At 46.0% G+C, this 24,322-nt stretch overlaps 1 protein-coding gene across 1 annotated transcript in view; it reads left to right on the top strand.

Moving 5' to 3' along the window:
* LOC143990067 (ALK tyrosine kinase receptor-like) overlaps window positions 1-24,322 on the top strand; it is a gene marked incomplete at its 3' end in the record, with an annotated part of 272,016 nt that overhangs the window by 130,158 nt on the left and 117,536 nt on the right. The window contains 4 exon segments of the mRNA XM_077490277.1: window positions 4,734-4,865; window positions 12,370-12,477; window positions 13,262-13,365; window positions 21,893-22,062. Coding sequence (XP_077346403.1) covers window positions 4,734-4,865; window positions 12,370-12,477; window positions 13,262-13,365; window positions 21,893-22,062 — 514 coding nt within the window.

Genomic DNA, 24,322 nt, shown 5'->3' with positions numbered 1-24,322 from the left:
CACATATATGTCCCCATCAGAGCATTTCCTCACATCTGTGTCCCCATCAGATCCTTTCCTCACATCTGTGTCCCCATCAGAGCCTTCCCTCACATCTGTGTCCCCATCAGAGCCTTTCCTCACATCTGTGTCCCCATCAGATCCTTTCCTCACATCTGTGTCCCTATCAGAGCCTTCCCTCACATCTGTGTCCCCATCAGAGCCTTTCCTCACATCTGTGTCCCCATCAGAGCCTTTCCCACACATCTGTGTCCCCATCAGAGCCTTTCCACACATCTGTGTCCCCATCAGAGCCTTTCCACACATCTGTGTCCCCATCAGAGCCTTTCCTCACATATGTGTCCCCATCAGAGCCTTTCCACACATCTGTGTCCCCATCAGAGCCTTTCCTCACATCTGTGTCCCCATCAGAGCCTTTCCACACATCTGTGTCCCCATCAGAGCCTTTCCACACATCTGGGTCCCCATCAGAGTCTTTCCACACATCTGTGTCCCCATCAGAGCCTTTCCTCACATCTGTGTCCCCATCAGAGCCTTTCCTCACATCTATGTCCCCATCAGAGCATTTCCTCACATCTGTGTCCCCATCAGAGCCTTTCCTCACATCTATGTCCCCATCAGAGCATTTCCTCACATCTGTGTCCCCATCAGATCCTTTCCTCACATCTGTGTCCCCATCAGAGCCTTTCCTCATATCTGTGTCCACATCAGAGCCTTTCCTCACATCTGTGTCCCCATCAGAGCCTTTCCTCATATCTGTGTCCCCATCAGAGCCTTTCCACACATCTGTGTCCCCATCAGAGCCTTTCCTCACATCTGTGTCCCCATCAGAGCCTTTCCACACATCTGTGTCCCCATCAGAGCCTTTCCACACATCTGTGTCCCCATCAGAGCCTTTCCACACATCTGTGTCCCCATCAGAGCCTTTCCACACATCTGTGTCCCCATCAGAGCCTTTCCTCACATCTGTGTCCCCATCAGAGCCTTTCCTCATGCTGGTTTAAACTGTCATCCCAGCTGGAGAAGTTCTGTGGTCCTTATCTTATAGGTGTGCTGACAATGATGCCAAAATGATCCGGCTTTTGAAGACAAGGTAGCCCCTTCCCTACAATTGAAGATGTGGTGCTGAGTGACCGATTGCCAGGCTCAAGCGCTGTCCCATGGGAGGCCGGTGATGTCCTTAAGCCTATTCACATTCCGTCTTTCAGAAAGTCGGTATTTTCATGGGAACGTGATTGGAGAATGTGGAGTAGGTATTAAAACACCATTAAAGATTCTAAAAAAAAAAAGTCTTTATTCACAAAGCTTTAAAATGTTACCATACATATAAAAGATTGTAATCAGTGGTTATCTGCATCATATAAGTTACCATCAACAAAGATGTCTTCAATGTCAGCCTGAAAAACCTCAACGTGTTTCAACTTATAGAGAATCTTCATCAGGAGGTACATAGTATATTTGAAAGGTAAATATACATAGGTACCAATAGCATACACCAAAGACAATTACAAAGAGAGAAGTAACACATCTCATCTGATCTGGTTTTTAGTGCTTCCTTTGGATTTTTCAGACCATAAATGATAGAAAGGATCAGATCTAAGTGCTCACTGCATGTTTATTAAAGTTAAAAATGTGTCCAAACTACTCACATTTCAGCAGTTTGGTAGAGGCATAAAAAAACACACAACCGTGTGTCCAACAGATTCCGAAGGGTAGCAGCGGGTGACGTCATATGTAGCCTTCCCCCGTACGCGTTACGTTCCTGTGAACTTCTTCAGTGGGGCGTGTTTCAACTCCTAGAGAGTCTTCATCAGGAGTTAAACAGTATAGTCTGAAATGTAAAATACACATAAGTGCCAACAGCTTACACCGAAAACAATTACAAAGAGAGAAATAACAATTACCAACTCCTACATAAAAAGGTACTTACACAAAACCCAATGATACATTGGTAAAAAGGGAGAAAATCCAAAAGAAGCACTAAAAACTAGATCAGATGAGATGTGTTACTTCTCTCTTTGTAATTGTCTTTGGTGTATGCTATTGGTATTTATGTATATTTACCTTTGAAGTATACTATGTACCTCCTGATGAAGACTCTCTATAAGTTGAAACACGTTGAGGTTTTTCAGGCTGACATTGAAGACATTTTTGTCGATGGTAACTTATATATGATGCAGATAACCACTGATTACAATCTTTTATATGTATGGTAACATTTTAAAGCTTTGTGAATAAAGACTTTTTTTTTTTAGAACTTTTAATGGTGTTTTAATACCTACTCCACATTCTTCACTCACATTCCCATGAATATACCGACTTTCTTAAACACAGAATGTTAATAGGCTTAATGACATCACCGGCTTCCCATGGGACAGGGCTTGAGCCTGGCAATGGGTCACTCAGGCACTACACCTCCTAATGAAGACTCTCTAGAAGTTGAAACACGTTGAGGCTTTTTCAGGCTTCATTGATGGAACTTACATATGATGCAGATAACCACCAATTACAATCTTTTATATGTATGGTAACATTTTAAAGCTTTGTGAATAAAGACATTTTTTTTTTAGAATTTTTAGTGGTGTTTTAATACCTACTCCACATCCTCCAATCACCTCCTTCAATCACAAAGAAATGTTTTTTTTTAAATAATATTTTATAGTCTTTTGGTACCTAAAATTTTTTTTTTTAAAAGTCCCATTCCAGGAACTATTTATATTTTGGTTAAGATTAAGCATCAGTATTACTATTCATAGGAACTCAGGGGGGCTCCAGCAGAGCTATGAGGTTGCCTGTAGCAACATAAATCTTAGCTTGGCTCCCACCTGAAGCTTTATTGTCACTTTTTTGTTGCCAACTCTTAAGGTTTGGATAAATGTTGAAGAAACTTTGACACTCATTCCTGTGAGTGCCGGGAATGTACCCCCAGCCTTTATAAGCATACAGGCAACTCGGGCAACTTCAATCCATGGCGCCATGCAATGTTTCATGACAGACGTGGAAGGTTTGTGAAACCACCCTCCTCCATTTCCAAGATGGTGCCACAGAGTCTGGGGCAGGTGTTAATTGTTCAGGTCTGACGGCTAAAGTTTTACTTTGTCATCTAATTGGCAGGGAAAAAAAATCTATTAAACATTATTTATGGGTGATAAACAGGGGCCGTTTTTAAGGCAGGGCAAAAGGGGCAGCTGCCCTGGGCCCCATCATTGTAGTGGGGCCCAAAACAGCTGCCTCATACTTTCCAACTATCCCAGTTTAAATTCCCTTATCCCTTGAAGTTTAAGTCCCGTGCTGTGTCCTGATAGCTCAGTATAAACTTCTGCTGCTGCTGCTGCCCAGCTCTGCCCTATTGCCATGTACAGATGACTCACCTGCAGCCCCTGGCTTTACATGTAAATAACCTGCATTGATATGTAAATAGTGACGGCATTAATATGTAAATATTAGTGGACCGTAAAATTGATATGTAAAGAGAGGAGGCATTCATATGTATATCATGTCCCCCTGAGGTTACATCCACCATTACTTCTGCTGAATGCTGCCCGCTGGGGAGGTAAAGGATCATGCTCGAAAGTCGTGCCTACAATTGTGGTCATTAAGCCGAATATCAGCCTGTTCTGCAAAAGTAAGCAAATTGGAGGAGGAACCCTTCTTCAAAATAACATGGTGCCACAGCACCCTGAATTTTGGTGCATATGAATACGCAGGCAGGCAGTGTGGAGATGATGTGCTGTAACCTTTAGCAACCAATTAGTGAGCAGTAATGCTGTGCATTAACCTCTTGCAACCAATCAGTGAGCAGTAATGGTGTGCAGTAACCTCTAGCAACCAATCAGTGAGCAGTAATGGTGTGCAGTAACCTCTAGCAACCAATTAGTGAGCAGTAATGGTGTGCAGTAACCTCTAACAACCAATTAGTGAGTGGTATATAAATGTTCAGTAACCTCCAGCAATCAATTAGTGAGCAGTAATGGTGTGCAGTAACCTCTAGCAACCAATTAGTGAGCGGTAATGGTGTGCAGTAACCTCTAACAACCAATTAGTGAGTGGTATATAGATGTTCAGTAACCTCTAGCAATCAATCAGTGAGCAGTAATGGTGTGCAGTAACCTCTAGCAACCAATTAGTGAGCAGTAATGGTGTGCAGTAACCTCTAACAACCAATTAGTGAGTGGTATATAGATGTTCAGTAACCTCTAGCAATCAATCAGTGAGCAGTATTGATGTACAGTAATCTCTAGCAACCAATAAACAAGCAGGAGTCATGTGCTGTAACCTCTAGAAAATAACAGTGAGCCATAATGTGGGCTGTAACCTCTAGCAGCCAGTCAGTAAGCGGAAATGATACACTGTAACCTCTGGCAACCAATCACAATCACTGCCTGATCTGAATCAGTAAACTGATTTTGAGTCTAGCTGCTATTTATTGTATGTCTCAAAGCATGTGGAGAGCGGAATTGCGTGGAAGAGGGGGCCCAAGAACACGTTTGCCCTGGGTCCAGTCAATATTAAAGACGGCCCTGGTGATAAATGGTATCAAAGTTCCGCACCCAGCGTTAGGGGTGGTTGTTGGGGTCTTTGATGGCCTCTTAGGGATTTCTGTGGCTTCCTCATGTGCAGTGATGGAAGTTTTCCGATCCGGTTTTCATTGTCCATCCAGATAACAGCTGAGCTCTTGACTTATGAATGTTTTCTTCCTGTGATACTAATGAAGATTGCTGTTCCCCCTGCAGGAGACCCCCCTGGGGGGAGAATGACTTTGGATGGTTCCTTCCACTGCAGGAGCGGGATGGAGATTAAACTGTCTCAGGTCTGCGATTTCATAGCGGACTGCGAGGAGGAGGAGGATGAAGGAGATCTTTGCCGTGAGTATTTTCCTGTAGCGGCGCGCTCTCAGCTCTCTACGAATGGGAAGCCGTAGCTCAGGACCCTTCGCCGTTCCCCATAGACGCTTCCCGGGAAGAGGACGGGTTGTAGATTCTAGAAGATAAACTCTTCTGGGTTGTTTTTTTTTTCCAGGAGATCAACAATCTTTTCTCAAAATAACATTGCCGGTGAGATCTCGCGCTCAACATTGAAGTAGAACTATAAAACCACATATGTGAAGTAGCAGGGCCACACATAGGGGGGTCTGGGTGACATTGGGGGGGGGGGGCTTTATAATTATTTTTTGGGGACAAAGTAGCACAGCAGGCTGTGGCTGCAGACATTTAAAATTAATCCCCCCCCGGGCCCCATCAGCTTTACAGAGGGGACCCCAGAGCAGAGAGGGGGACTTTCAGACCCCTTTCACACTGGGGTGTTTTTCAGGTGCTTTAGCGTTAAAAAAAGCGCCTGTAAAGCGCCTGAAAGAAGCCGCAACTGTAATCCCAATGTAAAAGCCCCGAGTGCTTTCACACTGAGGCGCTGCGCTGGCAGGGCGTCAAAAAAAGTCCTGCAAGCAGCTTCTTTGCAGCGCTTTTGGAGCGGTGAATACAACGCTCCTAAGGCGCCCCTTCCCATTGAAATCAATGGGAAGCGCCAGTAAAACTCCTGAAAAGCGCTATTGGCAGCAGCAGCGTTTTGTGGGAGCTTTTAACCCTTTATTTGGCCACTAGCAGGGGTTAAAAGCGCCCCAATAACGCTCGAAAAACGCTGGTAAAGTGCTGCTTGTTTAAGCGGCGATTTACGAGCGTTTTTCGGGCGCTGCCATTGTGAAAGGGCTCTGAAAGCACTCGGGGCTTTCACATTGAGATTGCAGATGAGGCTTCTTTCAAGCGCTTTACAAGTGCTTTTTTTAACGCTAAAGCGCCTGAAAAACGCCCCAGTGTGAAAGGGGTCTTAAAGCATTTTTTGGCACGGAAGGCCCAATACAGCCGGCTGCAGCTCCCGACAGTTAGAGTAGAGTCCCGGCTTGCCCTTGGATAACTTTACCCGGCGGATCGATACAGGAAGAGGAGGAAGAAGTTAGCAGCCGGTTCTGGTGGCAAGCAAGGAAAAGGAACTGGCTGTAGAGGTTTGCATGAGTTTTTATTGCCAATCCCCCCCCCCCCCCCCCCCCCGGGGGGGAGATATTTTTGCTTCTAGGGGTAGGAGATGTTATTTTTTGCCTTGAAGGGAAAGTTGTCCTTGCTGCTTTGGAGTGGTGGTTACTTTTGCTTCCTCGGGGGGAAGGTTATGATTAGGAACGGTTTTCATTGGAGGTTGTAAAAACTCTCTGGGGCTCATTATTGGCTGAGACACTTGCTGGTGGGTATTCAGGGCCGGTGCAAGGATTTTTGTCTACTTAGGTCAGTGTTTCTCAAATCCAGTCCTCAGGCCCCCCCAACAGGTCATGTTTTCAGGATTTCCCTCAGATGAAACGGCTGTGGTAATTGCTAAGGCAGTGAAACTGATCAAATCACCTGTGAAAAATAATGGAAAACCTGAAAACATGACCTGTTGGGGGGGCCTGAGGACTGGATTTGAGAAACACTGACTTAGGTGAAGGTGCATTTTGACTCTTGACAGAGATCACTGCTCTCTCTCATCGGGAGCAGTGATCTCTGTCATGTGAGGTATAGCTCCTCCCCCCCTACAGTTAGAATCACTCCCTAGGACACACTTAACCCCTTCACTGCCCCCCCCTAGTGGTTAACCCCTTCACTGCCAGTGTCATTTACACAGTAATCGGTGCATTCTTATAGCAGTGATCGCAGTATAAATGACAATGGTCCCAAAATAGTGTGTCCGCCATAATGTCGCAGCCCAGATAAAAGTCGCAGATCGCCGCCATTACTAATAAAAAAAAAATCATAATAAAAATGCTATAAGTCTATCCGCCTATTTTGTAGACGCTATAGATTTTGCGCAAACCAATCAATATACACTTATTGTAATTTTTTTTAACAAAAAATATGTAGAAGAATCCGTATCGGCCCAAACTGAGGAAAAAAGAAAGTTTCTTGTTATATATTTTTGGGGGATATTTATTATAGCGAAAAGTCAAAAAGAATGTGTTTTTTTTTTTTCAAAATTGCCTCTCTTATTTTGTTTATAGCGCAAAAAATAAAAACCGCTGAGTAGGGTCGCCACCTTTTTCGTCAAGTCAAACCCGAACACTTTAGCGGCGCATGGCAATTTTTTTTTTTATAGTATAAGCTATTCATATATTTGCTATTAAATAACATTTCTAATCATATGAAGTTAATAACAAGAGTTCCCCCTTTACATCAGAGTCCACAGAGTTCCCATTTTACATCTGAACTCGCAGAGTTCCCTTAAACTGCAAGGGGGGACTCTGCAGACACTGATATAAGGGAGAACAATGGGGACTCTAACATAAGCAATGCTCTGGGAACCCTGATTTAAGGAGAAACACTGAGAACTCTGTAAGGGAAAACACTGTAGCCTTTGGTGTAAAGGGGAACTCTGATGTAAGGGGAGCTCTGAGAACCCTGATTTACCTTAGTGTACTCACTCAGATGCGGGAAAGGGAAGGGGGGAGACTTCAGACACAGGCAGGGATGGATGGCGAGCTCACTCACCACTTGGCACCGGGGATTGGAGTGTGGGACGACACAGGGGGATAGGGGTGGGGGGAAGAGGTGCAGATTGAGCCCTCTCTCATCTCCCATCTGTGTGTGTGGGAGGGAGGGGGATTGTTAGTGCTGGCTTTGGGCAGTGAGAAAGTGAGTGTCACAGACACTCTAAGCTTAGACAACTGCAGCCAGCAACCCTGCTGGGAAGCCATAGTCTGGTCTAAATAAAGTGTCCGGGTTTCAGGCAGTCTGAAACCTGGACACATGATTCCAAACCCGAACTGTCCGGGTGAATCCTGGACAGGTGGCAACCCTACCGCCGAGGCGATCAAATACCAAGAATACGTATCGGCCTAAACTGAGGAAAACATTTTTTTTTTATATATTGTTGGGGGATATTTATTATAGCGAAAAGTAAAAAATATTGCTTTACTTTTCAAAATTGTCGCTCTTTTTTTTTGTTAATAACACAAAAAATAAAAAACCGCAGAGGTGATCAAATACCACCAAAAGAAAACTCTATTTGTGGGAGAAAAAAGGACGTAAATGTTGTTTGGGTCGCAAAAAGTGCTCTGGTCAGGAAGGGGGGGGGGGGGTAAATCTTTCCGGGGGGCTGAAGGGGTTAAAGATCATTTCTGGGCACATACATGCAATTTATTGCCTCATTTTTTTTTCCTGTAAAATATAAGAGAAGAGGTTGTGCCGAGTAAATAGATACCCAACGTGTCAAACCTTAAAATTGCTAACGCCCGCAATGTTTTAAAAGCTCCTGCGGGGCATCAGTTTAGAATTGCGCACCGATGCTAAAATTATCGCTCTCAATCTGGCGGGCACACTGATATTTGGCATGTGTAGGACAATCGCTGTTTTCATATGTAGGTGCCCCGCGCACGCATGTTTTGTAGGTGTGGGCGTGTATGTGGGGAGGGGGCTCTAAAAAATTATATTTTTATTATAAATTATTTTTATTATAAATGTATTTTTATTATAAATTATTATATGTCTATTTATATGCTTAAAACATTTTTTTGGTTTAATTTTTATTTATTTTTACATAACTTTTATTGCTATCACATAGAGGACCAGTAGCCTCCTATCTGATAGCATGTAGGAGACAGGTTCTCTTTATGGGGACACCCGGGGTCTATTAGACCCTGGATGTCTCCTCTCTAATCCAATGCAGCTGCGTTCCATCAGTTGCTTCCCCTCCCCCCCCCCCCCCCAGCACTGACACATCACAGGAAGCACCTCCATGGCTAACAGAGGACAGAATTAGCCCTTGTACACACGGGTCAGACATTCCGACAACCAAATCCTTCAGGTTTTGTCCGAAACTGGTGTTGCATACACACGGACGGAAAATCCGATCGTTTGCAAAGTGATGACGTAATTTAGTTACGACGGGACTACGTTCAGGCTAGTAGCCAATAGCTCTGGTCTCGTAATTTGATCTGAGCATGCGTGGCACTTTGTCCGATCGGAATTCTCTACAAACAATCGGATAAAGTCCGATAGGATCATGTTGTCGGAAAAATGTTATAGCCCAGCTCTAAAACTTTGTCGGTCGGATATTCCGATGGAAACAGTCCGATGGAGCCCACACACGGTCAGATTATCCGACAACACGGTCCGATCGGACATTTTCCGTTGGAATGTCCGACCGTGTGTACAAGGGCTTAGACTTGGAAAACTTAACATTAATAAATCACTGGGACCAGTTGGCTTGCACCCGAGGGTACTTAGAGAACTCGGTCAAGTAATTGCCAGACCATCGTTCCTAATTTTTACGAACAGTCTACTGACTGGTAGGGTACCAGCTGATTGGATGTAGCACCAATCTACATTGGATGTAGCCCGGGTGTAGAAATGTGGCACCAATATTTAAAAAAAGGGCCCAAAATACATCCCTGGGAATTACAGACCAGTCAGCCTAACATCAATAGTATGTAAACTCTTGGAGGAGGTGATAAGGGACTATATACAGGATTTTAGTCATGAGAACGGTATCATTAGCAGTAGAGGTCGACCGATATATTGTGCTGCAATTTAGGCCGATTAATTTATGTACTAGCCGGTTCAAACAGGGGCGATCCGACTTGCGAGTCTTCTCTTTTCATCCAATCAGAAAACGTGTCTCACACCTGCTTCTGATTGGCCGGATTGATGGATCGGTGTTACAACAGCGAAAAATTCATATTCATTCGTTGTTGTAACACCTGGGTGGGTTCATGGCACAATGCTCTGCGCTCCAAGCCCACCCTATTTTGAAGCCTATTAGAGCTTCTGGTTCTAATCAGGTTCTTAAAAAAAAAAACACCCCCCTGCCTGTAATTCAGGCACCCAGGGTCCTGTAAGGGACCGGACGAATGAAGAGGGGGTGGCCGCTGCGGCCAAGCATAGGTTCACGCAATGCATGAATCTATCCATTATTCATATAGGGGTGGACGAGGATCGAGGGGGCTGCGCCCGGGTGGACGGGCCGCCACTGAAGTGCCGTATAGTCAGAGCTATGGTATTCCCAGTAGTAACCTATGGCTGTGAAACTTGGACCACAAGGAAGGCTGAACGCCGAAGAATTGAAGCTCCTGAACTATGGGGTTGGAGAAGACTCTTGAAAGTCCTTTGGATGGCAAGAAGACCAAACCAGTCAATCCTGAAGGAAGACAACCCTGAATATTCCCTGGAAGGACCGGTCCTGAAGCTGAAATTCCAATACTTTGGCCACCTAATGTGAAGAGAGGAGTGATGATGGGAAACAAGGAAGGAGAAGAGGACGACAGAAAACAAGATGGATAGATGGCATCATGGAAAACAATGAACATGAAGTGAAGCAAGCTCCGGGAGGCAGTGGAGGACAGAAGAGCCTGGCACTCCATGGTCCATGAGGTCGCGAAGAGTCGGACACGTCTGAACCACAACAGAGCTGGCGGTCGGCTTTCTTGAAGAAGCAATCTGAGTGGCTAACTAGCCGCTGGATCACTTTTACAAGCAGTAGGTGGGGTTTCCAAGCCCCCCCCCCCACACGCGCTGCCTTCTCCAGGCTGATCATAGAGGAGAACAAAAACGGGAACACTCCGTCCGCCTCTATGATCTAGGAAACAGGAAGCAATCAGCAGACATCACTTCCTGTTTTCCCGGCACTGTTTTTAAAAATGGGAAGCGTTTGATCTCGCTGATCCTGATGTTTAAGGGCAGAGAAGGGAATTGGCGTCTCATTGACCCCCCCCAGATATCTCCATAGAGAGTACCGGTCACTGCCTATTGCTGTCACAGAGACTTTTACATCAATTAAAAAAGAGAGAAAAAAATAAATCAATAAAGCGACAGTGTAACAAAAATTATAAATAAATAAATAATTTTAAAAAACATACATTTTAGCGCACACCCCCCCCCCCCCCCGTGCAAAGGTGAACGCACACATCGGTGCCGCACGCACGCATCGGTCCCGCACGCACACATCGGTCCTGCGAGCACATATCGGTCCCGCACGCACGCATCGGGGCCACGCACACGCATCAGTCCCACACGCGCGCATCGGTCCCGCACAGTGTGACATGTTTGGTATCTATTTACTCAGCGTAACATCATCTTTTATATTTTACCAAAAAATTGGGTCATGTATTGTGTTTTTTTTTTCAAAAAAGTGTATTCTTCCTAAAAAAATAATAATAATTTGTTTTAAAAAATGCTGCGCAAATACTGTGTGTAAAGTGGATGTAAGCAGCAGCTATTCAGCTCTGTTCATTCTCCATGGACCCAATGTGTGTAGGAGTGTAGACACCCCCCGACTCCCCCTCCTCACCACTCCTGAGATGGACTATGAACCATAGACTACAGACTGTGGACTATGGACTGTGGGATGTAGGACTATGGACTGTGGGATGTGGGACTATGGACTGTGGGATGTGGGACTATGGACTGTGGGACTATGAAGTAGGAGATTTGCAGGGTGCAAAGGGCAGTGTACAATTAATTGTGTAAATGGGCCGATGAACCCCCTCCCCCCAAACAATAAAGAGACTTCAGTCTCCATCCAGCACTGAGTACATTGGGATGGGGATTGGGATGAGATGGGATTGGGGATGGGATGGGATTGGTTTAGGATGGATGGGATTGGGATGGGATTGGCGAAGGGATTGGATTAGGATGGATGGGGATTTGGATGGGATGGGATTGGATTAGGATGGATGGGAGGGGGATTTGGATGGGGATGGGATGGGGACTGGGATGGGATTGGGATGGGATTTGAATGGGATTGGTTTAGGATGGATGGGATTGGCGAAGGGATTGGATTAGGATGGATGGGGATTTGGATGGGATTGGATTAAGATGGATGGGATGGGATTGGATTAGGATGGATGGGAGGGGGATTTGGAAGAGGATGGGATGGGGATTGGGATTGGGATTGGGATGGGATGGGATGGGGATTTGGATGGGATTGGATTATAATGGATGGGAGTGGGATTTGGAAGAGGATGGGATGGGGATTGGGATGGGATGGGATTGGGATGGGATGGGGATTTGGATGGGATTGGTTTAGGATGGATGGGATTGGCGAAGGGATTGGATTAGGATGGATGGGGATTTGGATGGGATTGGATTAGGATGGATGGGATTGGGGTGGGGATTCAGATGGGATTGGGATGGGATTGGATTAGGATGGATGGGATGGGGGTTGTAATGGATGGGATTGGATTAGGATGGATGGGATGGGGATTGGGATGGATTGGATTGGGATGGGGATTGGGATGGGATGGATTTGTTCTTTATGATCAGACGGTCTGCAGTAACAATGAAACATTCATACAATGATGAGAGGTGTCCCCGGTGTACAGATATCTCACATGTTCTCTGTATGTGTCACCTACAGGAAATCTCCCCCCAGGATTTTATTGTATGTTCGAGGATGGTAGCTGCGGGTGGACACCCATCCCCCACACCTCATTATGGAGGATCGGGAATCTGGAGGACTCGGGAGGTAATGAGCCGTGTATTGTGGGGGGGGGGGGAAGTTAATAGAGGACAGGACTGGCTGGGATTTAGTGACCGCACCCGATCCCAGTTTACGGGAAGTGGTGGTTGGACCGCGCATTATTGGGGTTTTATATCCACCTTCCTCTGGATCACCCCCGGGTATAGAGTCCGGTATATGGTTTTCTATTTATTCATTGGTGTCGGGGGGGAGGTGGGATTATGATTTGGGGGGGGGGTTGTTTTTCAGGGGTTGGTCTTGGCCCCTCAGTTCCAGTGAAGGGAACTCTTCAGCATACCAAGACATTTTGGACAATTTCATGCTCCCGGCATTGTGGGAACAGTGACATGACATGCTGGGGATCTTTTATGGGCGTAACATCATCTTTTATATCCTACCAAATAATTGGGTTATATTTTGTGTTTTTTTGCATTAATATTCATTAATGTGTATTTTTTACAAAAACAAATCGTTGGGTAAATACCGTGTGACACAAAAAACTGCAACACCCACCATATTATTCTCTAGGGCTTCTGCTTAAAAAAAAAAATATATATATATATATATAATGTTTGGGGGTTCTGAGTCATTTTCAAGCAAAAAAATGATTATTTTCACATGTAGGAGAGAAGTGTCAGAATTGGGAGGTAGGTCGTTAATTTGATCTCTTTCCACATTTTACTGTTGTCACTGATTGGTAGCGATCATCTGATGACATTGAGGATGGTCAGCGTTGGTTTCTTTGACTATAATCAGATCATATTATCTCTCTCCTCTTCTCTTGGCCAAGCGGATCCTGCGCTCTTCCTGAACACCAGAGACTCACTGCTATCGCAGAGTTCTGTTATGACCGACGCGCTTTACCCATCCCCCCTGAAGAACGCCACCTGCCAGGTGAGAAAGACCATAATGGAAAAGCTGTACTGGAATTAAACAGTCTGACGACCCAATGAAGACTGACCGACCCAACGAAGACTGACTGACCAAACAAAGACTGACCGACCCAACGAAGACTGACCAACCCAACGAAGACTGACCGACCCAACGAAGACTGACCAACCCAATGAAGACTGACCGACCCAACGAAGACTGACCGACCCAACGAAGACTGACCAACCCAATGAAGACTGACCGACCCAACGAAGACTGACCAACCCAATGAAGACTGACCGACCCAACGAAGACTGACCGACCCAACGAAGACTGACCAACCCAATGAAGACTGGTGGACCCAACGAAGACTGACCAACCCAATGAAGACTGACCCAATGAAGACTGGTGGACCCAATGAGGACTGATTGACCCGAAGAGGACTGACCGACCTAACAAACTCTGACCCACTCAATAAAGACTGATCGACCCAACGAAGACCATACCAATGAAGACTGCCCGACCCAACGAAGACTGACCGACCCAACAAAAAAAACCGACACAATGAAGACCGACCCAATAAAGACAGACTGACCCAACGAGGACTGAACTGACCCAACAAAGACAGTACCAATGAAGACTGACCAACCCAACAAAGATTGACCCAATAAAGACTGACAGACCTAACGAAGACTGAACCAATGAAGACTGACTGACCCAATGAAAACTGACCAACCCAACAAAGACCGAACAACCCAATGAAGGCTGACTCAATGAAGACTGATCGACCCAATGAAGACTGACCGACCCAATGATGGCTGACCCAATGAAGATTGACCAACCCATCAAAGACTGACCAACCCAACAAAGACTGACCAACCCAATGAAGACTTACCCAAGGAAGACTGACCGACCCAATGAAGACTGACTGACCCAGCAAAGACTGACCAGCCCAACGAAGACCAACCCAATGAAGACTGACCAACCCAATGATGGCTGACCCAATGAAGACTGACCAACCTAAGAAAGACTGACCAACCCAATGAAGACTGACTGACCCAAAGAAGACTTACCAACCCAATGATGGCTGACCCAATGAAGACTGACCGACCCAATGAAGACTAATCAACCCATCAAAGACAGACCAACCCAACAAAGACTGACCAACCCAGTGAAGACCAACCCAATGAAGACTTACCCAAGGAAGACTGACTGACCCAACAAAGACTGACCGACCCAACAAAGACTGAACGACACGACGAGGACTGACCGACACGATGAAGACCAACCTGATTAAGTCTGACTGACCCAAGGAAGACTGACCAACCAAACGAAGACTGACCCAACGAAGACTGACTGACCCAACGAACGCTGACCTAATGAAGACTGACCAACTCATCACTATTATAGGAAAGGAAGTCATGTGACTACATGGAAACATGTCTGTTATTTATTAAAGTGTTACTAAACAGAGAAGTGTAATTGCCATAATTCATTCACATAAATCATATATATCAAGCCGCTGTATTTTTTTTTTTTTAAATCCTCTAATGCCGCGTACACACAGTCGGACTTTCCGGCGGAAAATGTGCGATTGGAGCTTGTTGTCGGAGATTCTGACCGTGTGTAGGCTCCATCGGACACTTTCCATCGGAATTTCCATTGCACAAAATTTGAGATCTGATTCTTAAATTTTCCAACAACAAAATCCGTTTGCGCAAATTCTGATCGTGCGTAGACAATTCCGACGCACAAAATTCCACGCATGCTCGGAATCAAGCAGAAGAGCAGCACTGGTTATTGAACTTCATTTTTGTCAGCTCGTCGTACGTGTTGTACGTCACCGCGTTCTTGAGGTTTGGAATTTCCGACCAACTTTGTGTGACCCGCGTGTATGCAAGACAAGTTTCTGCCAACATCCGTCTTTGGTATCTACAGAGAAAGATCCTTGGGGGAGGGGCTTCTATTGCTGCAGTATGAGTCTGTGTCTGCCCAGCCCTGATTGGTGCTGTGTCGGTCACATGACTAAAAAAACTGTTTCAGAATAGCAATTCAAATTATAAATATATATAAAAAAAAATGTTTTATAGCTCCCTAAAAATCTTTATTGAACATCAAATGTGTATTTTTTGTGCATTAATATGGTGTGGGCGGAGTCAGAGATGACTGACACCAGCTTTCATTTTGTTCGGATGGCATCTGCATCCAAGGCTATTGTTTACTTCAGATATTAGCAATTACATTGGATATATGTAATCCTGATTTCTAGTAATATTGAACTTTTTTGTAAGTTTCTTGGTAAATATAATCAATCAGTATACTATACCCTGCCCCCATAGTGTTTAGCAATAGGAGCACATGGAGAAAGAGGAGGGGGGCAGGTGTCATTTACCACTGTGTATACACTCACATGCACACATAAGAAAAAGGAGGAAATGGAGAGCTTAGAAGGGAACTGAAACTGGAGTATGCTCCATAGAGGACACCAGCTGGTTTGCACAATAGCCTGCAGTGGGGACACAGAGAAGGCAAGAGGGACAGCTGAAGGCAGGATCAACCAGGTATATTTCACTGTACCCAAAATGAATGCTTTAGTGTCTTTGTGAGTATGCATACACTGTTATATAGCATGTAAGGGGAGTTTTTCATAGTCTGAGTTTAATGACACTTTAAGGAGGATGGGCCAATACATGAAGGTTCCTCCTCCATTCATAGAGCAAATTGCATCCCAGGACGTGATAGCACAGCTTCTATGAATGGAGGAGGGGGAGGGAATGGGCGGGCATAGTCATCAGTTTTGAAGAGTGCCTGTAACAGGCGCAGCCACTCATATTAACCCCGTCCATGCCTGGCAGAGCTTTCTGTGCTGAGAGCGCGCTCACTCTGCGCTCCAAGCCCAGTGACTACGCTGTCAGCAATCTCTCTCGGTTTCTACTGATAAGTAACCGGTGGGACCGGCTCCCGATCATGTGACCACTGTAACAGCCAATTGCAGTGGTCAAATGATTGGCCCATCCTTCCTGCCCCCTGCATAAAGCCTCTATTAAAGGGCTGGACGGGAAGGGGTGAATGATTCCAGAGCCGCACTGATTGGTGGGTTTTTTTATATCCGCCCGGCGTTCGGCTTGGAACCCTCTTACCTGCGCCGACTTTACGTTGCGCTCCCTTTATTTCCGCCCTTTATTACATCTCACCTCTAATTTGTCTGCACTTTGCCGGCTTTGTATAAAACTGACGACACAAAACACTGTCATTTGTTCCAGAAATAAAGCGCGGGCAGCCACCGCCGCCAGGAATAATACATGAACTACAACTGGCGGTATAGAAAACGGCAGCAACAAAATTTTACATAGAAAAGAAAGCAATCCCCCCCCCCACAGGGGCCTCCATTGAGGAGATCCGCGCTCCCGTGAAACGCTCAGTACAGCCGCGCTCCTCCATTCATCAGCTGTTTGTGTGCCGGTAAAAGTGCAACGCCCAGACAGGTTCCCTGCGGAGGTGGACTGACCGCGCTCAGAGTGACTCCCCAACACTAATGGAACATGAAGGTATAAGGTGAAGAGCCGGCGACTCGTCCTTCCGACAAAAGTCACTTTTATTACAACGAGTGGAGTGTACAACGTACAGTGGCTTTACGCATTTCGGCAGCCGCGCTCCTCCATTCATCGGCTGTTTGTGTGCCGGTAATCAAACCGACGCCGGCATCGCAATATCTTTACAGCTCCCTTCGGAATTGTGTAATGTGAATATTAGCCGATGAACCGCATTTCCAGAATCCTCCTCATTTCTCTGTATGGGGGAAACGTTTCTGGCTGGGATTGGCAGTGTGAAGGTGCTAATGCTGCCAGTAACGGTGGAATGGTAGGTGGGTGAAGCTGAGATTAGAACTTCTAAGATCTTCCTACTGGGGTTCTCAAATTCTGTCACAAACTTGTGAATCATTCATGAGAAGAAAAGTGCAACGCCCAGACAGGTTCCCTGCGGAGGTGGACTGCTCATGCTCAGAGTGGCTCCCCAACACTAATGGAACATGAAGGTATAAGGTGAAGAGCCGGCAACTCGTCCTTCCGACAAAAGTCACTTTTATTACAACGAGCGGAGTGTACAACGTACAGTGGCTTTACGCGTTTCGGCAGTAAGCCTTAATCACAGCCATGGTGTCACATCTGAGGCAATAGGAACTATTAGGACACTTGTTCAGTAATAAGATATTGGAGTATGTATGGGATTTATAAGGTGCTTGTACTAGGAAATAGATCAGAAGAAAATATTAAAGGAAAAACATTTTATTTTAACATTAGTTAAAAAATATCTAAAATCAATATCACAGCGAGTACATATAGTACAGTCCTTTTGGATAAAGCAAGTTTGATGTGGTTCCCCACATGTTTCGCCATCAATCTGGGCTTCCTCGGGGGGGGGGGGGGATGCTGTCCACTTAGAGCATAAACCTTCCCAGGATCTAGGACAAGAATATAAAAGCTGCAATCAACGGAGAGTCAAGGATTCTACAAACGCCACAAAAAGCCAAAGACTACAGGTGACCATAGGAGGCATTCAAGGACCACCTATACTCCACCCTTACACCCCACTTAACTTTACCTACAGTTAACCAGACCACAATTGAGTGAAGTAAGCAATGGAGTATAACTTGCCATAGCAGCCTTTTTATTCAAAAATAAAATATATAGCAATCTTTTTACATAACAAAACTCCAACTATCAGTTGCCCCCCCCCCCCCCCCCCGGTGGTCTTTGACAGCCCTTCCCAACTTCGCTCTGTTCCACCTCTACACCGCAGGCCTTTTTCCCATACTAAGCCTCCAGCTGTGTAACACCAGCTCGGAGACAACCCATTACCCGCAGTGTAACCATTACAATAAACCAGGTTAGCTGGAATACACCAGAGGGCCCATACCACCGATGAGACCCCCCTTACTTCCATCTCGTAGGTTATCTTGCCACCATCAAAGACCACCACCGCCAACGTCATTGCTGCCATGACATGTCCTTCTTGCACTGCACCTGAAATACAGCAAAATGAGCACACAAAAAAACAGGGAGGGTAACTGTTCCCTGGCTAGACTTCTCCCTGCAATGCTGCCCAGGGAACCCCCTATCCAATAAATAAACAAAACCCCGCCCCTCTCCATTTCTTCCAATCCTCCTCTCCCCACTTTTACCCCGGTTATCCTTAACTCCTTGATGTCCCCTTCTCACTCCTGTCATGCCGGCCCTCTGCTAGCTCCATTACTTTCCACTCACTCCGGGCCTCACTGAAACATTTGTTTTGTTTTGGATAGATTCGTTATGTTACTAATTTCATTTTGTTGATTTGTTTTGTTTCATTTAATTTATTAATTTTCAAAAGAAATTCCAAATTTTCAGACCAACTCAAGTTCAGAGCGGTGGAAAAATGATCAACCGATTTGAATTCTGTTTGAAGAATAGAGCAGGCTGGGAAGTCGGCCGTCGTGTCCTTAACAACTGACGACTCATCAGCTGTCAGTGGGCTTTACCCGCTGACAGCTGAATGTAAAAAACAGAATTGCCGCTATAAAAAAGAAAAATTCTGAAAAGCGTGGGATCCCTTCGGGTCTAGTATGGATTTTTAGGGGAACCCCACGCCAAAATAAAATAAAAACGGGGTGAGGCCCCTCCCCCCAGAATCCTTACCAGACCCATGTTGATGGGGAGAAGGGCCTCTTCCCCACAATCCTGGCCCAGTTATACGAATATACGAAACTAAACTAAGCAAATTTCAACATTTTTTACTATTTGATTCAGAGATTCGGATACATCCGAATCTCTGAATAACCAAAAACTTGTTTGAATTTAAGTTTGGACCAAAATGAAGTGCACATGTCTAGCTACAATCAAATAATAATTTGTGAAGCAGCTTTCCAGGTAGAACTTAAGTGTTTGTGAAGCTATCTGAAGTGGTGGAAGGTTTTCTGGAACCACCTGGAGCTGAAGGTTTTGTAGGTCCACCTGGAACTAGAGGTGTTTGGGGATCTGACTGAAGCTTTCTGGAGCTCCTGAAGCTGATGTGGTTGGAGATCAGCTCAAAGCTTTATGGAGCTTAAAGGTTTCTGGAGCTTCCTTGAGCTAAATGATTTCCGGAAGCACCTGAAGCTGAAGGTTTTGTAGGTCCACCTGGAAGTAGAGGTGTTTGGGGATCTGACTGAAGCTTTCTGGAGCTCCTGAAGCTGCTGTGGTTGGAGATCAGCTCAAAGCTTTATGGAGCTTAAAGGTTTCTGGAGCTTCCTTGAGCTAAATGATTTTCGGAAGCACCTGGAGCTGATGGATTTGGGATTCCTCCAGGAATTGTCTAGAGCATAAGAGTTCCAGTAGCTGCACAATGTGAACTATACTCAAGAGACCTAGAGATGTACAGAACTGATTGTTTTCCGAGCTCTAGCAACATCTTTTCATTTTCTGCGCTATGAAAGGTGCATTGCCCAGCACTTCAGAGCCTATCAATAAGCTTTTGTTCTCGGAGAAGATTGAGGAAATAAACTGTCTATTAAGCAGAAGCTATTTTGGTGTCAAGTCTAACAAAATCAGATTCTCCTCCTCCATCAGCATCTATGGCGGCTCTATAGAAATCTGGTTATTGGGGGGGGGGGGGGGGGGGTGCTGGGCTCAGGAAGGGGGACGATTGAATTTGCCTCAGGTCATTCCATGTGGACAATCATTTGTGCGCCGCTTTCATGGTGCCTTTAGAAATATGACTTACAACAGATATTGTAATAACGAGGAAGCTGAGAAATAGGGGAAAAGCAAAAAGGTTTGCCCCCGACTATGGTCTAAACGTGTTACAAAGGCTCAGAACTTTATAATATAATAAAAAAAACATTAAAAGGCAAACTGCAGTGCGGCATTTTTTGAGTCATCACTACTTATACCATGAAGCCCAACTCCACTTCCAGCAAAAGAATAAGCAGCCCAGCAGTGCTTAATGTGGTTGTAAACCCTCCATATACTCAGTCCTCCAGTGATGTACAGAGATGAAACAAATCCTCCTACATTTATCTGCAGTCTTCGCGATGTGCTGAATTATAAAGCTTGTCTGAGAGTTCCGATTAAAAAGGGGCGGAGAGCTGAATACTCCGCAGAACTCAGTGAGGAGAGCTCTGAGAGCTGATTGGAGATAAGAGACACCCCCCCCCCCAAGCCCCTCCACACAGCATATTGGAAAAGAGCTGATGCTGTCAATCAGCTGGAGCTCTCTTCCCCTGTCACCATTTATCCCTTGGTGTCAGGAAAACTGGTCAGAAGTGGCTCATGCAGATAGCAGAGGAAGGAGGCAGCAGACAGAAATGACACTCAGTGCTCTGGATTGAGACATAGTAAACACTATAGAGGGATAGGCTTTGTTCAGATTTCATGTTAAATGATCATTGAACCCACTTCTTGTGAGCCCAGGGCATCAAGGAACCGCCTTCTAGAGGTGTATCAGCACGCCACCCTGTGCTCACATTACTGCAACGCGCAAGCGCCGATCATTACAGGAACAAGGACCGCCCACCACCAGAGGAAGGAAAAGGAGGAAGAGAATCCTGTGCATCACATGACAGAAGAGACGGCAGCCACCGAACATATTAATATTTTGTATTCTCATTTAAAGGCAACAGGTGGCCCCCTTGGCCCTTTTCACGTGTTTTCAGAATTCTTGGTTAACTACTATGTTGAACAAAGCCTTTTGTATATAGGGTCCAATAGCTCAAGCTGAAGTTTACATATACAAGTGCATTAGCCTTTGTACACACGGTCGGACATTCCGACAACAAAATCCATCAGATTTTGTCCGAAACTTGTGTTGCATACACACGGTCGGACAAAGTTGTTGGAAAATCTGATCATACGTAACGTGATGACGTTATTTCGTTACGACGGGACTACGTTCAGACTAGTAGCCAATAGCTTTGGTCTAGGAATTTGATCTGAGCATGCGTGGAATTCTCTACAAACGATCGGACAAAGTCCCATCGGATCATGTTGTCGGAAAATGTTATAGCCCAGCTCTAAAACTTGGTCCGTCGGATATTCCGATGGAAACGGTCCAATAGGAGCCCACACACAGTCAGATTATCCGTCAACACGGTCCGATCGGACATTTTCCATCGGAATATCCGACCGTGCGTACAAGGGCTAAGTCACAGCAGTGACTCTGGGGTTTAAATGTCCAGCTTTGGTTGTGTCCATGTTGTAGGGAACCTGTGCAGAGAGGACTATGAGACCTGACATTGTTGATCTCTGCTTCTGAAAATACTAGTTACCTGGCTGTTATGCTGATCCAGTGGCTTCACTATCTTCTTAGGCACAGACTTGGGGCAGTTATTGGCCAGGAAAGTCAGAGAGACAACAGAACTCCGAATCTACTTGTTCTCGGTCCGTGACTCAGGAACTACTGAAAGCCATCGGAGCAGCATGGGAGTCAGGCAGCTGGTATTTTCAGATAACGCGGTCAGCAGTGGTAGAGCCTGTATGTAGACTGGCAGCTTCCCTAAAAGAAGAATATATTGACAGTTTCTTCTGTTTTGTTGCAGCTACGAATGTCTTTCCTTCTGGACGGTTTCCTGCATGGCAATATATCGGTTCGGCTTCACGATAATAGAACTGGGAGGGCAAAATACAGAACCCTCTGGCACCTCACCAATGGGGGGGGACTGGGAGTCTGGCAGCGTTTGGTGCTCCCCCTGCAGGATGTGATGGAGAGGTGCGTGTCGCTAGAACAATTCCACATAAAAGGTTCTCTTGCTGAATATAGTCACCCCCATTTATGCTGCCCCCTTCATCCATGCCACCCCAGGCACTGGCTTACGTGCCACTTTTATATATACAGCCCACATTACCCAAGGGTGTAGCTCTAAGAAGGTTTTTACTGTTCCTAATCAAAGAGCATTATGGGTAATGAATGAGGAGCACAAAAGAGTGTACCAGTGAAACTAAACACAGATTTGCAGTGAATGTGTCCAGCATGGGTTCCTTCCCCATCCTCCACTCAGGTCTCCTGCCCATTCTCAGCATGGGTCCCCTCCTCATCCTCATCATGGGTGGGTTTGTGCCCCATCCTCCGCTCAGGTCTCCTGCCTATTCTCAGCATGGGTCCCCTCCTCATCCTCATCATGGGTGTGTTCCTTCCTCATCCTCAGCTCAGGTCTCCTGCCCATTCTCAGCATGGGTCCCCTCCTCATCCTCATCATGGGTGGGTTCCTTCCTCATCCTCAGCTCAGGTCTCCTGCCCATTCTCAGCATGGGTCCCCTCCTCATCCTCATCATGGGTGTGTTCCTTCCTCATCCTCAGCTCAGGTCTCCTGCCCATTCTCAGCATGGGTCCCCTCCTCATCCTCATCATGGGTGGGTTCCTTCCCCATCCTCCGCTCAGGTCTCCTGCCTATTCTCAGCATGGGTCCCCTCCTCATCCTCATCATGGGTGTGTTCCTTCCCCATCCTCTGCTCAGGTCTCCTGCCTATTCTCAGCATGGGTCCCATCCTCATCCTCATCATGGGTGGGTTTGTGCCCCATCCTCAGCTCAGGTCTCTTATTTATTCTCAGCATGGGTCCCCTCAGCCATCCTCATCCTCATCGTGGGTTCCTTCCTCAACTTTATCATGGGTCCCCTCCTCATCCTCATCATGGGTGGGTTCCTTCCTCACCTTCATCATGGGTCCCATCCTCATCCTCATCATGGGTGGGTCCCTTCCTCATCCTCAGCTCAGGTCTCTTACCTATTCTCAGCATGGGTTCCCTCACCATCCTCATTATGTGTTCCTTCCCCATCCTCAGTACAGGTCCTCTGCCCATCCCCAACATGGGTCCCCTCCCCATCTTCACCAAGGTTGCTCCCCCCCCTTAAACCTCAGATCCTCAGCACAGGTCTCCACTTAATCTTTAGCAAGAGCCCCCTCGCCATCCTCAGCATGGGTCCCCACCACACCCTCTGCACTGGGCCCCTTCCCATACTAAGCATGGTTCCTTTCCCAATCCTTAGCGTGGGTGTCCCCTTTTACCTTCAGCACAGGTCACCCTCTATTCTTAGCACCGGTTCCCACCTCCATCCGCAGCATGGGTCCCTACCCCACCCTCTGCGCAGAACACCTTCCCATACTAAGCAAGAATTAGTCCCCACGCCATCCACAGAAGGGACCCCCTCCCCCATCCTCATGGTGGGTCCACAATAGGAATAAGTCAAGTGGTTCAGCTCAATAATTGTTTTCATGAAGAAATTATCGATTTTAGTGATTAGTATAATTTTGCCAAATTGTGAAACTCTCTTTAACAGCTTAGGTGAAATATGATTGAAAAGAAAATCTGCTTGTTTTTAGCAGAAGAGTAAATTGAGGATAGTGGAAAGGAGCTTCTGTATCCCTTTGAGTCATTTAAAGTCCATTGTACCCTTAAAATACCCAACAATCCACTTTAATATCACCTTTCCTATTGACTTCATTGTATTTTTTTTACAAAAATTAAGACATTTTGTCAAAATTTTAATGATTTATGAATTTGGAAACTCCCAGTTTTGCTCTTCCTAGTCTTTGTCACGTCCTCAGGACGGCTCCCATACCTATCCTCGGTTCCCCAGCCCAGTCTCGGGACAGGTCTCCTCCCCATCCCTGGGATAGGTTCTATGTCCATTCTTGGGACAGGTCTCCTCCCTATCCTCAGGATAGGTCCTATGCCCATCCTCGGGACAGGTCTCCTCCCCATCCTCGGGATAGGTCCTATGCCCATCCTCGGGACAGGTCTCCTCCCCATCCTCGGGATAGGTCCTATGTCCATCCTCGGGATAGGTCCTATGTCCATCCTCGGGATAGGTCCTATGTCCATCCTCGGGATAGGTCCCATGTCCATTCTCGGGATAGGTCCCATGTCCATCCTCGGGATAGGTCCTATATTCATTCTCGGGATAGGTCCTATGTCCATTCTCGGGATAGGTCCTATGTCCATCTTCGGGATAGGTCCTATGTCCATCCTC

This window comes from Lithobates pipiens, unplaced genomic scaffold (assembly GCF_037356315.1).
Source record: "Lithobates pipiens isolate NorthernLeopardFrog02 unplaced genomic scaffold, aLitPip1_a1.2 Scaffold_18, whole genome shotgun sequence".
Taxonomy (NCBI): Eukaryota; Metazoa; Chordata; class Amphibia; order Anura; family Ranidae; genus Lithobates; species Lithobates pipiens.
This window is presented reverse-complemented; position numbering and strand designations above follow the sequence as displayed.